The sequence below is a fragment of the Puma concolor genome, chromosome A1 (genome assembly GCF_028749965.1).
Source record: "Puma concolor isolate L17-30 chromosome A1, mPumCon1.1.hap2, whole genome shotgun sequence".
In the NCBI taxonomy this organism is placed as follows: Eukaryota; Metazoa; Chordata; class Mammalia; order Carnivora; family Felidae; genus Puma; species Puma concolor.
The window spans coordinates 76,205,374-76,224,044 of NC_141667.1; the positions used below are offsets into that span (position 1 = coordinate 76,205,374).

The following is an 18,671-nucleotide window of genomic DNA, read 5'->3' on the forward strand; positions in this document are numbered from 1 at the left end:
GCGTCCGACTTCAGCCAGGTCACGATCTCGCGGTCCATGAGTTCGAGCCCCGTGTCAGGCTCTGGGCTGACGGCTCAGAGCCTGGAGCCTGCTTCCGATTCTGTGTCTCCCTCTCTCTCTGCCCCTCCCCCGTTCATGCTCTGTCTCTCTCTGTCCCCAAAAAAATAAATTAAAAAAAACGTTGAAAAAAAAAATGTTTTTAAGTAGCCATATTTGGAAGACAGTTTTTATTTTAGGTCCTATGTATATTTATATACACATACATATATATAGTCAATTTTTTATTTTCAGATATGAAGTTATTTGTCTAGTCTAATATCTATTATTACTCGTCTCCTATTACTAGTCTTTGCATTTTGTATTTTTCACTGTTTACTGTTCTTGGAAGGGCTAGAAGAATTAGAAGCCTACATGTTTCATTTAGTTGGAAAAATGATTTAAGTAACTCTTTCAAAGAACAAGTTGGAGATTTGAATGAAGACAGAAAAGAATGGAACAACAGAGGGTAAGACCATGAGGTGTTTGTTGTTGGTTCTAGAACTGTGTTGCTAATGCGTATACTGCAAAATAGCAGGTGAAAATGTTCTATAAAACAAATCCATCAATTATTTAGAATAAAATCTCCCCAAAGCAAATTTTATTAGGGATGAGAACCAACTATTAGATTATGAATATGAATATATATATATATGAACATACATATATGTACATATATATAAATATATATGTATTCATGTTCACATATTGCTGAATAGGTAGGAGTGATAGAAGTTGAACTTTAAAGGCCTATTTCTCTCTAGTAGAAAAATATCTAGGACAAAGTATTCCAAAGTGCAAAATTAGGTTTATCTGTCTACAAATGTAAAAGAGGTAGGTCTTGAGGCAAACCAGAAGTACTTGCAAATGGGTGGAAAAAGAAGGTGAGAGAATTTGACTTCAGTGCAGGTAGAGGCTGCTCCATAAGGGGTTCAAATGCTTGGGAGCTTTGACACCACAGGGGTGGATGAGAGGCAGAGAGGGTGTATTTCCAGGAGACAGGGATAACGTCGCCTAAAGCCTACATCTTCAAAAAGTCTCACCAGTCAAGAGAGAAATGAAAAGGAGTTCTTTTTGTGAAAATACACTCAATGCAGAAAAAAAATTTTTTTCCCCTACACCACGCCTTGTCCTTTTTCTTCCAGGACACTCAGGTAGAATTCAAAACAGTTTCTGTAAAAGCAAGTGCAGTTTGTTATCATCTACAATGGATTTTCAGATGATTCATTTTATTTGCCCGAAGTAGAATGGTCAAAAGGAAAGTTATTCAGGTAATAAAGATGGCATAGGAAAATGGGTAATCAGGAATATGAATTCTTTTATTGTTTGGAAAAATATTTTCTCAACTATAAAATAAACATTTGAACATGTTAACTGGGCTAGCAGGCAAATTCCTCATTCTATTTTCACTTAAGGGTATCTACATATAATTGTACTCCTTGGTAGAAGTAGCACTTTTACCTTTATTCCTTCAAGAATACTATGTTTCCCTTTTCTGGCTAAGCATACAAGCCATAAATGGACATTTCTCCCTTCACAATTCCCATTATAATGATGTTGTACAGAATAGCGGAGGCAGGTGTGGAATTTTAAAACATTTTAAGTTAAAAAAGCAGACTTCCTGCTAATGGAGACTTTTTTTTCATTCTAACTAGTCTGAGAAGAGACAGACAAAATCTAGCATGAGGAACAAAAAAAAGTTCTGGCTTTCCAGTCCTTGGCTCGTGGAAACTATACCAGACCAACTCCCTGTCTCACCTCTGATGGATTAAGAACATTCTAAACACTTAATTTGTGAGGTAGTTTCATTTTTACTAAGGTAAATGTTCCACCCAGAAGTAGAAATTGAAACTAGTACTCATATCTATTTTAGAACAGCATAAGTGGATAAATGATGTAGTCTGGTTTATTTTTTCCATTTTTTTTTTAATTTTTTATCCTGTCCACTTTACTCCAGTCCGAAATTGTAGCCTATTGGAGCAGTGTGATGTTTTGAACACCTCAGTAGAGTACTTTATAAATATTTATACAGCTTTCAGATAGCAGTGAGCTGAAGTCCTCTCTATCCGTGGAGCTACAAACAATTTAAAATGCCATTTATCCAACGGCTTTGCTGCTAAGCATTATTTTGCGCTTTTTTGCTGGGTTTTGTTGTGTTTATGAAACAAGTTCGAGTACTCTACTGCCAGTTGGGAGGATTTGGAACTCCAAATAAGATGCCCTAATGATGTACACAAGCTCAAACTTCAGGGGCTGCTTTGGTCTGACCATCATCTGTTCTGTTCTGTAGTGAGGTGTTCAATGTGAGTGAATGTTGCCATGAGTGGTAAGCAAGTAGGAATTCTGTGTGCTCTGGAAGACACTATTGAGGATGAAGAGAGAAAATGTGTATGTATCAGTGTGGACCTCAAAGTTTTCATGGCTGTAGAGGCAGAGAAGGTGTATTTCCAGGAGACAGGGATAACGTCGCCTAAAGCCTACATCTTCAAAAAGTCTCACCAGTCAAGAGAGAAGTGAAAAAGAGTTCTTTTTGTGAAAATAAACTCAATGCAGAAAAGGAAAGATACTGATCTTTTTCTTTAGTCCCAGCCATTTTGTACATCCTCATGAATAATAAACCTTTTTTTTATTTTATTATAAGTCATAATAGTCTATATGATAATAATATTCTATGATTATCATTATGATGATTACATAAAATGCTATGTTTTGTTTTACACCATGAAGCCAGTATGTATATTCTCCTTGTTCAGTAAATCTAACATTAGCACTAATAAATTGTGACTTTAATTCAAATCCAGATTTCTGAACTTCGTAAAAATTATGTTGCCCATTCTCTCCCACGTATTTCTCAGAATTACTTATGGACCTATTTACAACAAACTCCTGAGACAATGTAACTCTTTTTTAGCTTATTCTCATAATACTATTTACATAGGACTTTATAAAATGTTGACAGTTATTATTTCATTTTATCCTTAAAAAACCTTATGAAATGAATGTCACTATCATTATCCCCATTTTACAGATGGCTAAGAAGCATTAACTTCCTCAGAGTCCCATTGTTAATAAATAGGAGAGCCAAAATTTGAACCCAAGTATTTCATTCCAAATCCTTTCATCTTTCCACTTAACAGACTATCTTACAGAATTTTCTTAATGCTTCATTGAGAAAAGAACTTCCAGTCTCAGATTTCTCATTCAATCCCTTAAGTTTTGGTCATTTTTCTGGTGGGGCCTTATATTCTTGTTACTCTGGACATTTCTGCAAGACTACTTACTTAATTCTCAGATTTCTATCTCCAAGTGTCTACTAGACATACCTGCTTGGATGTCTCAGTGCCTCCCAAATAGTACATGTGTACAATTAAATTATCTTTTATCCCAAGTACATTCCTGCCTCTAGAAAGAGCAGAAGGAGCAGGGAAGGGGCAGAGAGAGAAGGAGAGAGAAAATCCCAACCAGAGAGACTCCATGCTGTCAGCACAGAGCCTGATATGGGGCTTGACCCCGGGATCATTGACCTGAGCAAGAATCAAGAGTCAGCCACTTAACCAACTGAGCCAACGAGGCTCCCCTCTATTTCCCTATTTTAATAATCTTGTAATTTCCAATATGGAACTTTGGGGTATTGTGCTTACTTTGTCATTTTTATTCCTACCCCACCCCACAGCCAGGCAATCTCCAAATCCTATCCCTTTTACTTCTTAATACTTCTTGAGTGTATCTTTGCTTCTACTTCTAAGTACTTATTGAATCTTAGTATTTCATGAATCAGTATGTCTCTCTGTCCGTTGCCACCAATCCAAATTCAGGCTACTTACCTGCTTTCTACATCAGGTTCTTAAATTAGTCTTCTTACTTCAGGTTTCACCCCCAATCCATTCTTCACATTGCAGCCGAAGCGATCTTGTTAAATTCCTCAAAAAGACTCCCATTTGGAGCACGTGGGTGGCTCAGTTGGTTAAATGTCCGACTTGGGCTCAGGTCATGATCTCACCATTGGTGAATTCAAGCCCCCTGTTGGACTCTGTGCTGACAGCTCAGAACCTGGAGCCTGCTTGGGATTCTGTGTCTCCCTCTGTCTCTGCCCCATCCCCCTGCTCATGCTCTGCCTCTGTCTCTCTCAAAAACAAACATTAAATTTTTTTTTTTTTTTAAAGACTCCCATTTGGACAAATTTTCCAGTGCAATTTCTTTGGCATAGCAATTTACCCCTGGAGTTTCAACTCTGATCACTTCCCTTTCTTCCAGCCTCTTATACATACCGTAATTTATGTGTTTGCAAAAAGCCAAGAAAAACCTTCTAAATTTTTATTAGGTGTTAATAACATAAGAATCACCTGAATAATTATAAGCAATACCATTTTACAACTATGTTAATAGAAATGTCTCATTTATTTAAAGATTGTAAACTATCTCCAAACTATGTTTTCATTTACATATTTCATAGGATTTCAAAATTCTAAATCAGGGCCTATATTATTTATCCCAGTTTTACAAATGAGCACATTGAATCTAAGAGAAGTCAAATGATCCTCAAAGTCAACACAACATATGGAAATGTGACTCAAATTTAAATCTTCCTAAGCAAACCTCTGCCATACCATATACCCCATACCATACACCATACTGCTTCGGCCCCTGTATCTACCTCGCAAAGGTAAATCAATTACCTTATAATTAACGCCACCAGCATAGAGTCAAACTAGATCAAGTTTTCGTTTGTGATGGGGGTGGGGGGTTTCTTCCACTCCATTTGCACCACATGAACATCATAGTTTTGTTTCATAGCACCCCTATCCAAACTACTAAGCCACAAAAGCACACATTAGTACTTCATTGTTCACTTGAAGGTATACTTGAAAATAAACAGACTGTTGGGAATGGTTAAGACAGATAATAATAGACTGATTAAAGGATGGTAGATCATTCCTGACACTGCATAAGATTAAGTATGCTAATCAGATTTTGGATTTAGACAACCCAGATAAACCCCAAGTAGAACAAGACGAAGTACTCAAATCTTGACTTCATTTTCTTGCTTTTCAAAATACATATTTGCATTTTATCTATGTCTCCTTTAGAGCTGTGGAATTTATGAAGGCTTTACCCAGGTGAGTTGATTATATGTTCTTTTTAGTTTTTACTTTTTTTTTCTTTTGCTGTTTTGAATGAAGTATCCTCTATTTTAATCCTTGCTGTCCTAGATTAGTTGCTTAGCAAAGGATGAGAGCAAAGGGAAAATTATGTGAATGTTATGTGTGAAGACAATTTAACAACATATTTCTTTCCCATTACAAAAAAAAAAAATCCAACAGCTGTTTGTAACTTGCTGTGTTACCGAATATGATGGATACAGAAAAAGGATGGATGGGAAAAAAAATTCTAAATAGTCAATGTGTTTAGGCCTCTTTTATTTATGCTAAGAAAGACATCATATGCACATTTGAATAGCTACCATCCATATCCTAATTTGGTTATTTGAAATAAATTGTGCATTTGGAAAGCAAGGAAAATGCAACTGACAAGCTAGGCTTCTAAGCATAATTGAAATTCATTCTGAATTCACGGAAGGTCAGTTGCATTTCAAAGCAATAGCCCTTGTTTTGAATTCCTATAATTCTGCTTTGTTTCCATTGCAGCATTGAATTTGCTAATCACCAGAATGATTTTCTCATCTGATTTAGTTAGTAGCATTTTCTTCCTTAATTTTATAATTTCACCTATATAAATGTTTATATTTAATTCTTTGAAATATATTGATCACCCAAAACATCATGATCTGACCTCATGAAAGAAGACATTAAGGAGTAATATTTTTTCTATGAACAACTGCAATTACTCTGAGATTTAGACCATTTCATAGGCAAAGTTTATCATGGCTGATGCCTTTTGTATAAGTAATCCCAAATCAAAGTTTGCAGAATCATGTATTTGCAATTTCACTGTCAGTTGATCTTTAACTACGTTCCAAGATTTTGAATGGCAATATATATTTACAAAGAATTCTCTCACCATCAAGAGTTCAGCCAGTCCTTACCTTCTTCAGTCTCACTTAGAATTTAAACACTAAATGGTTTTCAACCACTTTTTCTTATCCCAGCATTTAAACATTAGTTATTTTCTTCTAATGTCAGATTACCATAATGTTGAGTAAGTATCCTAAAACCCTTTATTTGGAAAGTAAACTGAAAAATAAATATTGTCTACTTTTTGTTTGCCCACATATTCTTTCTGTGGCTAGAAATTAATTCACTTCTTAAAAAAATTCTGTGTGAAGTCATTTAACTTCTCAAAGAAATCTGTAGTAACCATGTGATGAAATTACAATTACTATGCTTGTAAAATAGTACTGGTGTCTTCAGGGCAAAAAAAAAATCCAAAAAGGTCTTTAAAATGACACACCAGGGGGGTGCCTGGGTGGCGCAGTCGGTTAAGCGTCCGACTTCAGCCAGGTCACGATCTCGCGGTCCGTGAGTTAGACCCCCGCGTCAGGCTCTGGGCTGATTGCTCAGAGCCTGGAGCCTGTTTCCGATTCTGTGTCTCCCTCTCTCTCTGCCCCTCCCCTGTTCATGCTCTGTCTCTCTCTGTCCCCAAAATAAATAAACGTTGAAAAAAAAAAAAATTAAAATGACACACAAGGAATTTAACTGTGATGAGCCAAATTCTCAACTCTCTGAGTTCTGATGGCTTTTTCATAGATTGGTTCCTGATCATTTTTGCAAAAAGCAGAATGAAAATTCTGAATGTGCTGACTTGTGAAGATACGCGCTCATTACACAAAACGCACTGATCTGTTATTCTTATCTCATGAGACTGCCCAGAGCTCAGGGAACTTGAGAGATGGCAGGGAATGTTAGCACTGATTATCTGCCCAATGTAAACCTAATAATAAAGTGATTGAATTAACCTGGCAAATTAATTCTAAGCATAATTTCTCATTCCTTCCTCATTGGCCAGAGTGCAATTTACACACATTTTTAGGACAGTGGGCACACTAGAGCATAGTAGCTCAAGCTATATAAAAGAAAGGTCAACAGAAAAATATCAAGCATAGAACATTTAAAATAAAGGCATTTTTGTTGCTTTAAAAAACATGCATTGGATTGGACTAAGCCACAGAAATTTACTTCAGTGAATTAGTGAAACCAGCATAGAAAATGTTTTAAAATCATGATTCTGAAATGACTGAAGATGATGTCTGCTCCAAATTTTTTTACTGAAGCCCCTTTGTAACCCTTATACCTGTTTACATTAATATTACCATAAAATTATTTTTTCTGATGTAACAGTAATTTTAAGGTAATTCAAGTTACCATGAATTATGAAATCTGACCAATAAGGAGGTTTAAAAATGCCCAAAGTACACTAATAAAAATAAAAAGTTGGCTCTTCTAAATAGCTGATGATGATAACATTTCCATTGAAAGATTTGAAAGAATATATTCATTACTTCCTTCTGAATGACTGGAAGTAGAAAGTAACCAATGGCCATTTTTTAGGCTACTATTAGCAAAACACAGGTTAGCTTGGGGGGGCAGGAAGAAGTATTTTCCATTTTCTCACTCTTTACAATTTAGCAGTGTGGTTACATACTGGTTTTTCCTGGTTCTGTGCTGAAAAGGAATGAAGATGTTACACATTTTCTGTTTAGAGCAATCAAAACCTCTGTTGTCAGCAGAACTGATGAGATCTGCCCCTGAGGGATAAGACATCTCATTGAAAAAAATCACAGGGATTTCATGTTTGGGGGAAACTACACACAGAGGTTTCTGTATAAAGATCAAGACACGGTATATTCAAACACTACTTCAAACTGAGGTTGAGGGTTGAATGCTTCAAAATTAAGAGGATGTTATTTAAACCCATCAAGAGTTGGATTTCAGCAATTATTAAGCCTTCAGAGAAGCATAGCTCTTCTGTAACATCATGAAGTAGTATGGCTTCACTTAAATAAGTGAAAAGAGGAGACAGCATTCACCCTTAGAAAACTCAAAGGCATTCTTCATTTAATTAATAGGTAGGGAAAGCCTTAAGCAGGAAAAAAGTAGTCTGTGAGATCCATTCAATTATCCTTTTGAGCCTATCCTTTGCTAACTTTTAACAAGGTATCTAATGATATATGTAAGTGTACATATATGCTTTATTTTTCCTCTTTCTTCATCTAATAGAAATATACCTGTTTGGTAACCTTTTTATTATTTGAAATATGTAAATGTTGCAATAAAGTTGCCACCTCTTGTCTAGTTGCAGACAGTATAATTAGTGGAAGAGGAATAATGTGAACTGTCACTTAGGACTGAGAGAATGGAAATGGGATTCTCAAGAGAGATTCTGAAAGTCCCTGTGCTGGTCAAGGTCAAAGTAGAGGAAAACCATAATTACAGATTTCTCATACCTAGCGATTAAAAAAATTTCGAGTAGATAGAGTTCTAACTATAGTTGAATAGGGTGATTCCTCTTCATACAGTGATATTTAATTCATGCATCATCCTGTATATGAGATTCGCAAAACTTGTACTCTGATAATCATTCAAAAGCCAAAAAGGAAGTGAAGAAAAGCAAAATACAAAACTGATTTCTAGTTTAGTAATGTCATGATAATAACACATAAAGTATGACTATGGTTTGGGGTGGTACAATATTTTTTTTAGTGTTTTTTTTTTTAATGTTTAGCTACAACCCAGAATTTCACATGAATTATTGTCTAACATGAAACTAAAGTAAATTTTAATGAATCGAGAAACTACTAAGCAAATAGCATGGATATTTCATAGGAATAGTAAGAATCATGAAGGTAGTACACAAGTGACCGAAGTCAGGGAATAATGAGCAAGTTTCATTCACCCAAAAAATGTTATCAACTACTGTGTTTTTCCACATATATGGAACAGGAATACATCAAAGTATAAAACAGATAAGTTGTTTGCCCTTGTGGATCTTATATTTCAGCCCATATCTCTAATGGTTCTTCAGGAGACTAGGATAATCTAAAGCTATACATATTGGGCTGTTCTATCTACCTTTGCTGGTTCCAAAGTTAAATTTCCTCTAAATTTCTGTTGGCTCAAGTCAGGTTAACTGTGGAGCAGCCAGGGCGCTGATTCAGAGGAAGAAGATAGTCCCACTAGAGATGCTTCATAAAAAGCCATGCTCAACAAATACTGGAGTTCTATGGAAATGAGCTGATGTATACACCATTATAAATAGGAAGATCAAGGGCTGGTACCTCATTCTCCCGGCCAACTACCTTCCTTCTGAAACTTCCATGACACTGTAATGCCCCATGTACTTGCCAACCATTTTAGTTCTAGAAGCAAAGTCAAACCCAAAATACAGAAACACTTCAATTCTTGAGAAGCCAAATGTGAACATGGGAAATAAGCAATCAAAAATACAATGTGACTGGGCGCCTGGGTGGCTCAGTTGGTTGGGTGTCTGACTTCGGGTCAGGTCATGATCTCACGGCTTATGGGTTTGAGCCCTACGTCGCTCTGTGCTGACAGCTCAGAGCCTGGAGACTGCTTTGGATTCTGTGTCTCCCTCCCTCTCTGCTCCTCCCCCATTCATGCTCTGTCTCTCTCAAAAATAAATGTCAAAAAATAAAAATAAAAAAATATATATATAATGTGACATCTCCTCACACTAGTGGCCCTGGCCTGCTAATCTGACTTGCTAGATTTTTATCACTAACTATGGTTAGCACAGAGATGAAAGAAGGATATTGAAGAGTTACCCCCCGAAGTCTGATTTAGGATACAATTTTGGTACAGCCTCTTTACATGGGGCTGAGCAAAAAATAACAAGCGATCTCTCAAGGAGTTTTCTCCCTAGAAGCTTGCTGATATAGAAAGAAAAACAATCTTATGTGGATCCTAAGAAACTTGACAGAAGACCATGGGGGAAGGGAAGGAAAAAAAAAAGTTAGAGAGGGAGAGAGCCAAACCATAAGAGACTCTTACAAACTGAGAACAAGCTGAGGGTTGATGGAGGGTGGGAGGCAGGGGGAGTGGGTGATGGGTACTGAGGAGGGCACCTGTTGGGATGAGCACTAGGTGTTGTGGACAATAAATTGGACAATAAATTTCATATTAAAAAAATAAAAATAAATTTAAAAAAGGAAGAACAATCTGTACTTAAAGCAAAACAATAAAAAATTTTAACCTTACTATGTACCAACTGGGAGAGGAGGAAAATGAGGTGGAATGAAGTGAAATGAGAATTCATTGCAAGTTTCCTCAGGACTGCTCTACTTTAAAATCTTAAGGCCATTAAAGATTTTCTGAATGAGGTTCCATTCCACCTATCCAGTATTATCTGTTTCAACAGGGTTTCTGCATCAGAATGACTTGTTATAAGGGGCTGAAGAGTGGCTGCTTACTAAAAATGCATATTCCTGTGCCCTCACTCAGAATGTGAATCTCCAAAGTGAGGCCCCAAATCTACATTTTTAGCAAGTTATGCAGTGATATTTTCAGCATTCTCAAGTTTGAGAATCCCTCTGCTACACTGTAAACTCCTTGAAGTTTACATTATATTTACATTTTCACATTAAGTCCAGCTTAGAAGCTTGAGCCAAATTATTTGGCACAGAGTGCCAAATTATTAATGCTACCTCCGTGGGAAGTACACTGGGCTTTCCCAATTATAATGTAACTCCTTTCATTTTATAAGAAAGCGAGCAGGGAAAGGGATAGTTCCTGAAGCGTTTCAAAAAGAGCCTCTACATTTAACACAGTAAAGCAATAAACATCTTGCAAAAATCTTAAGTAAAAAAAAATTTTCACTTTCAGAGTCTTTCCACAGTGGTAAAGGAAGAGAGGCAGCATCTCAGCACTATGTTTCCTTGGGCAATTTGCTACATCTCTGTTTCCTCTGATGAGATATGAGGGCATTGGATAGATGATCTCCCAGCTATCTGTCTTGAAACAAAGGGCAGACACTTCTGGAACTGTAAGGGATCTTCATCTTTAGTTCATCTTTCCCTTCCTTTACTGGTATTACCTTATTTATCAAACTTTATTAAACACTGAGCTCAATTTCCTTTTGGTTCACTAATATAAATTTTTCCTTACCCATTTCTTAAAACATTAATAATAGTAATATTAACAATAACAAATTCCACACTGCACAATGCTCTTTTCTATCTGAATTTCATTTCTGCAGAGATTGTAATTTAACTTAACATAGCATGTGCTTCCTGCTCTCCAAGCATTACCCTCATCCTCTAAGTTATATTTGATCAATTATGGGTCAAATAAAGTGATGGCATTCCAACAAAGCTTATGTTTAAAGATAATTATTTTAGTAAAGAGGTTCTTTTATGTCTACTGGACTCAAAACCTTAGCAGATTATGTCCAGTGATCACCAAGATCATGAATACTACCTGTGAACTTCAACAACTTACTTACTGTGCACTTGGGGAAAGGAAAAGTTACTTTCACTGGACGTGATGTTTGGATGTTTCTATTTTAATATTTTAACCTAATGGATTCCAATATTGTATCTATAAGTATGGATACAAATATAGATGAAAACAGATGTACTCTTCAATGTTTTCAACACAGGGGAAGAAGTAAAAGCGTGAACAATTTACAATAGTACTGAGACTACCTTAAATGATCATAACTAAAGCAGTTTAGTTTCAAGACGCTAGCAAACTATTCATTAACAATTACTACCTGGCAACCAGGTTTACAAAGGTTCATCCTTGCAGCTCTATGGAATTTGAGTGCGAATTTGAAGTGCTATATGCTCAATACTGAAACAGCTGTTTTCCAACATAATTCTTCTTATGCCTTATGCAATTTTTAAAAATTAATGACGAAAGGATATAGTTTAAAATTCATGCCATTCAAAATCAGGGATGACAGGGGCACATGGTGGCTCATTTGGTTGAGCTTCAGACTCTTGATTTCAGCTCAAGTTGTGATCCCAAGGTGATGGGATCAAGCCCCACATTGGACTCTTCACTGAACAATGAGGGTGGAGCCTGCCTAGGATTCTTTCTCTCTGCCCCCTACCCTGCTCACTGTCACGTGCGCTCTCTCTCTTTCTCTCTCTCTCTCTCTCTCTCTCGAAGAAAAAAGAAACCTTTTCAAAATCAAAATCAGGAATGACAGAAGACAGGTTTGTACACTTCCAAGAATAAATGGACATTTTAGAATTTTATTTTCTCTCAATATGGTCATATTTTTTAATTTTTTAAATGTTTGTTTATTTAGAGAGAGAGAGAGAGAGAGAAAGTGAGCATACAAGCAGTGGGAGGGGCAGAGAGATAGGAGAGAAAGGATCTTAAGCAGGCTCCCCACTGAGAGTGAGGAGCCTGACTCAGCTGTGAGATCATGATCTGAGCCAAAATCAAGAGTCCCATGTGCAACCCACTGAGACCACCCAGGTACCCCTCTCTGAATATTTTTAAACTTGAACTTTCCATAGTATGTTTTACATGTATAAATTTTCTTTAAACATTTAGTACAGAAAAGATAGAATTTGTGTTAAAATCCAGGACGTAAAGCCATGAGAAATACACTAAGATTTCTTTCAAATTCTACAGAAAACTCAAACCAATTGGTGTTAAAGACATTAAAGAGAGATAGTATGCTACCCCAGAAGTATTTAAACATCTGAATTTCTGTCTTTTTTCTTTCTTTTTTTTTAATTGAAGTATCATTGACATATTTAGTCTCCTTCTAGAATTTTAATAGTGATCATTATCTACCCTTTTATGATTCTTTCTCTTTTTACTAGTGTTAGATGATTGCTTTTGAATGTTCCAAGGAAAACATTTCAGCTTATAGAGAATTTTTAAGTAATTTGTCAGAAAAGTGCCATCAGTAAATTTTCTAGCAATACCTTTAAAAGAAATCTTTACCATCTAATAGTTTCCTCAGAATAATGGTGTCACTATGTAATTTTGCAGTAGAAAGATATTGTTAGCATTTCCTGTTTATATTTTTCCTCCTTATTCTGTGAATTATAGTAATAAGTCAAAGCCCAGTTATAAAAAAGATCTATATAATCCAATATAAAGGTCTCAAATGTGATAGGATTCAGCTGATATATAACAGCAATCACAGTAACTTTTCTGAGCTTTAGTACCAATTTTACACAGAACAAATAAACATTTATGAAAAATATAAATCCAAGAAGTCTATAGTGGAATGGATACCTAAATATACATCCCAAGGTCTAGTGGTGGTATATTTTACTTGTGAATAAAATTGTACTTTGTGCATATGTGTTAAAAAAAAAAAGACTAAAGTGCTTAGAATTTTTCCAAAGTAGAAGGAGAGGCCATTAGAGAATTTTAAACAGGGGATGACATGATTTAATTTATATACTTAAAAAAACTGCATGCTATATGAATAATCAAAGGATATAAATATGGAAGAAAAGCAGTTAGAAAGATATTGCATTGGTCCAGATTTTAAATATATATATAATATGTACATACTTATGAATATATAAATATATATTTTTAAAATATGGACTACATATATATATATGTATATATACTCACACGTATACACTTACACACGTAGATATACACATATAGAAAGAGAGAAAGAGGGAGGTTTTGACTTGGGTGGTAGCAAGGAGAAGAAAATAAATGGACATACTAAGGATAAGATACTTAAAATAGTGTGGGGCAAACTGGCTGACGGTTTTGATGAGGAAAGTAAGTTAAAGAGAAGAGTCAAAGTTGATACCTAGGTACGTGATTTGAGCTAGATAGATGGTGAAGCTGTTGGCTGAGATTGGAAAGATTTGGGATTCAGGGGAATAATTGGAGAAGGCAGAGAACATCAAGAGGTCATTCTGGAACATGAAAAATTTGAGAGTCCAACTAGACACCTAAGTAGATATGTCAGTTTGGCAGTTGGATATTTAAGCTTGGACTTTGGGGAATAAGTTAGGGGTAGAACTATGAATTTTAGAATCATCTATATAGATAGTTTTAAAGCCATGAAATGGTTGAGATTTCCTAGGGAGAGAGGTCATGAAAAGGCACAAAGAACCCTGAGGATGCCAAAGATTAGAGACTGAGCAAGGGAAGACCCAGCAAAAGTGTCTAAGAGAGAATGGTCAGTGGAGCAAGACAAGGACCAGGAGAGTGTGGCACCATGGAATCTAAAGAAAGGAGTAAAGAAGAATAGAATGATTGTGTCAAATTCTGCTAAAAGTGTGAATAACCTGACCACAGAGAAGTGACTACTGGCGTTGGCAATATGGATGTCACTGGTGACTGGGACAAGAGTGATGCCAACGGGGTGGGAATTTAATAGACTGCTTGGAGTGGGTTTGGGAAATGATGTGAGGAGAGAAAGAAGAATCAGAACATATAGGCAACTCCTTCAAGATGTGTTGCTGTAAAGGTGAAGAGAGGCATGTGACAATAGATGGAGTGGTGAGGGAATGTCTGTACTCTGACACGAGAATGATGTAACAGAAGACAGAAATGGCCACTGCAAGAGAGGAGGGGAATGACTGCAGGAAAATGGTCCTTAGGCCCATTTCATCTTCCACATAAGAGAGATTTGATAGTATCTGATGCAAATCAAAGAAGTTTGCAGTTTTAGTATTGGAAAGCAGAATTTCAGTTGGCTTCTATTTCCTCTGATCATGTGTCCTGATCTTCAAGGAGAGCATGGGAAGAAGAGAAGGGATTGGAGGTTAGAAAAACAAGTGTGATATACTTGTTTTAGAGATAGGAAATATGCAAATATTATTAAATCATTGTAGGAAAGCATTGGAACGATTGTGATGTCTCTATGTGAAATTAAAAATTCTACACCATGTGTAAGGAAATCCAACAATATTCTGATTTTCCCACTGATAACTGCTCTGAAGTTTTTGAAATATCAAATATCAAATTCTTTAATCTTTTAAAACTTTGGTGCCCCTGCTTTCTGGTGTCCTAAGCAAGCACCCTCCCTGTGAATAGATTTATTAGGAACACCTTCTCCCACTCTTCATTTTGTTCAGGCTCAGTTTAGACCATGTTGTTGTAGCTATACCCTGTTTAACCATCAAATGAGGGAAATACTTGCTGCCATTTAAGTAAAGTAGAATTTGTAGACCACCCTCCCCCCCAAGACTGCTTGTGGGACTTGTATCAATTATATATCAATTATGTCACTACCATTATCTTAGGTACCTCTTACGGAAGTACAGAGCAAGAGATATCTAGTGGGGAAAAAGACAAACAATGTATTTATTTTATTTTTTTTAACGTTTATTTATTTTTGAGACAGAGAGAGACAGAGCATGAACAGGGGGAGGGTCAGAGAGAGAGGGAGACACAGAATCTGAAACAGGCTCCAGGCTGTCAGCACAGAGCCCCATGCGGGGCTCGAACTCAAAGACCGCAAGATCATGACCTGAGCCGAAGTCGGACGCTTAACCAACTGAGCCACCCAGGCGCCCCAGTGTGTTTATTTTAAAGTTGATCTTGGGGCACCTGGGTGGCTCAGTCAGTTAGGTGTCCAACTCTTGATTTCAGCTCAGGTCAGGGATTCAGAGTTTGTGGGATTGAGCCCTGTGTGGGGCTCTGCACTGGCAGTGCATGGAGCCTGCTTGGGATTCTCTCACTCCCTCTCTCTGCCCCTCCCCCGCTTGTGTCCATGCAAGCTTGCACGTGCATGCTCTGTCTGTCTCTCAAAATCAATAAATAAACTTTAAAAAAAGGTCTTCTTAAAATAGACTTTTATTAATGATCAACAAATTAATACACAGTAAAAGGAAAGAATACATTCAGAAATATAAGAAGACATCATTAAAAACATAATCTGATACAAACTGAGCTATCCATCTAATTCACTTGGTCATACATATTTATTAGGTGCCTATTGTGTCAGGCACTGTGCCTGAATATTCAATATTCAGCAGTACGTTTAATTTCCTGGATCAAAGTTGTCATGCTCTGAGGTAAAGTGCAAACTAATTATAAAATTTGCTCTGTATGATCAGAAACAATCTCAGGGCATCTATATACCTTGTATATCTGCTCAAAGACAGAATTAGCCTAAGTCCCAACAGCCTGGGTTCTAGTCTTCAATTGCCACTATTAGTGTGATACAGGAAACAAGGATTCTCTGAGTATCAGCTTCTCCCCTGCAAAATGAGAATTTTGAATGTGATGATCTTGAACATTTAGATATTCTGGCTCAAAAAGAGTTTATGGTTTGATCAGCTTTATCTAAGCATTCATTTGCAGCTCGGACGTGACAGATATTCTCCCAATGTCAGGTGCTCAATATAAATGCGTGTGTCTAACAGATATGTATATATTCTCCAATATAAAGTTAAGAATGATGAAGTTTGACTGGAACCATTTATCACACATTTCAGTTGTTTCTTCAAGACAATTCTGTAAGGTGAAATTTGCTACCATTTCCATCTCAGAGGCAAAGGAAACAGCCTCACAGAAATTGCATGACCTGCCCCGAGTAAACAGCAGAGCCAGACCACAACCAAGATCTTCTGAGTCAAAGCCCAGAGTACTCTGTACTAAACACAGTGCAGCCGCCTACATTTCGTTGTTCAAACTATATGGGACCATAGAGAAATAATCAATAACCCAGTCAAGTGCTTTTGAAGCATTTTTTTTTTAGATTAGAAAACCCTTTATGTATAAGACAGGGATTACAAAAAAAAGAAAGATATTAATTACATGTTTGTAATCCTCTCCCCCACCCAACCCCCATGTTGGTCTTCTAAGAATAAAGGATTATTGCTTGCTTAGTCAGCCATAGGAACTTCATTGTGCATACTGGGGGAGAGAATAGAAAGGATAATTGGAACACGCCAAAAGAGTGTCAATGGCTCTGTATAAAAAAGGTTGCCTCAGGAAAAAGAATTTTCAGAAAATTATGAGATTTTGAGAGTTTCTAGAGGAAAAGTGATTTGAAATCATCACATACAATGATATAGGGGATTTTGAGGAGAGAGATGAGTTAAGAAGAATTTAAATAAAATTTGCCAAAACTGGTCACAAAACAGCCCCCCCCCTTTTTTTTTTTTTGAGTTACCTGTAAAACAGATAAAAGTTGAGCTGTTCTGCTGAGGTGTCCAAAGGCACAGTCTACCTAATACACGCAAAACAAACTGCTTTAGAGTGAAGCTATTTCTCTTCACATCTCTGCAGACAGTTTAATCCTCTAAAAGGAAAGCAACTGAATCAGGCTTAGCTCTAAGCACAGGCAGATAACTACTGAGGTGATAGTGGGGAAGTTATAGGCTGTGTCTCTCCCAAGTATCTTCCCTAATACTTTTTATTAAGACATCATCAACAGGAAAAATACCATTTGTTCCACAAGAAAGGTACAGAATTAATTTTATCTTCTACAAATAATTCATTCTTCTACAGAGACTATAGAGTGTGTATCTAATCTTTTATTTAAATATAGGGTATATGGAGATAATGTAATGGTGGCAAACAATCTCCCTACCCTACTTAATTTAGCAGGGCTACAAATATGATGATAATAAATTTAGGTCAACTTCACAAAAAATAGATATTTCTATTAGGCTAAGAAAAGTTGGAGTATAAAAATAATCAATGAAGCAGAATATAATTTTATAACTTACATCCTAAATATCTACACATATGAAGAAATATATGTTTGAATATTCACATGGTATATAATAATGGACTCTAAATAGTTGGCATAGATGAAAATTGGTTAAGTAGAATTAAACAGGATAGAAAATATAATTATAGTAATGAAATATATTTGAAGGAGAACACTATTGGATACCCGAAAATGATATTATGTTTCAAGCTGGCAAATGAGTTGCTAGGAATTTTACTAAACCTAATTCTGAGTAGAAAATAACTTTGCATTTTATGCTTTTAAAGGACAGTGAAAGCTGAAGATGCTCAGCTCCCCAAAATGAAGAGGAAAAGAAGAAAAGCCTATAAAAAATGGAAAATCCTGAATCCCACAGTATGTAAGTCTAATTCATTGGTTTTATAAGTATATATAAAATGAACCCAGCTACGTATTTTGTGTATCACAGAATGTCTATAAAAGTAGGAAGACAAATGCATAGAAGTATAATAAAATGATTTAGAAGTTTGATCGGTTGTTATGTATAAACATCTGCATTCATTATTAATGGCATATATTATGAATAAAAATTTAAATAAAAATATTCAGACAAAGAATATGAAGAATTCTATTCTTAGAATCTGTTATCAGTGGATTATTATATAACTATCTCAGTTCTGTCTTGCTACTCATAGAAATTGAACTACAGTCAGTTGAAAGAGGCTATAAACTGTAAAATTATAAAATTGAAAAAGTCTATAAACTGAACTGTTCTTGGCGTGAGGGTGTTATTTTAAGAATAAATTGTAATCTATAGTTTTGGAAGGCAGTCCACTAGTATATAAATTGCTATAGTATACATGGTGTATTATAAATAGGCTTTAGAGAGACATGTTTCCACGTCTTTTCTTCCATGATTTCTGCATTACAGCTCTCAGATTGTAAGCAGACCACTGGGAACTGTTTCAGTACTTGCCTTGAGAAAAGTCATTCCCTCAGACTAGAAGAGAGGCAAATGGTAACTCAGTGGAACCCCAGCGTTTTTGAGAACCTAAAGTTGGAAAGTTGTGATTCCT

General features: G+C 36.1%; 1 protein-coding gene and 1 long non-coding RNA gene across 3 annotated transcripts in view; both read left to right on the top strand.

The window, feature by feature from the left end:
• The first annotated feature begins 193 nt into the window (after positions 1-193).
• Positions 194-2,838, top strand: LOC147584242 (uncharacterized). The gene is made up of 2 exons (XR_015244166.1): positions 194-1,307; positions 1,692-2,838. It is a non-coding gene; the product is annotated as an uncharacterized LOC147584242 (long non-coding RNA).
• A 2,117-nt stretch (positions 2,839-4,955) lies between these two features.
• The window catches only part of LOC147584243 (uncharacterized), a 124,871-nt gene continuing 111,155 nt past the window's right edge, over positions 4,956-18,671 (top strand). Inside the window, exons 1-2 of one of the 2 annotated variants that reach the window (XM_086687400.1) lie at positions 4,956-5,153; positions 17,904-17,991. In XM_086687400.1, coding sequence (XP_086543526.1) covers positions 17,970-17,991 — 22 coding nt within the window. In that variant the 5' untranslated portion in view covers positions 4,956-5,153; positions 17,904-17,969. Of the gene's footprint in view, positions 5,154-17,903; positions 17,996-18,671 lie in introns of both variants that reach the window. The other variant, XM_086687338.1, reaches the window with a different exon arrangement.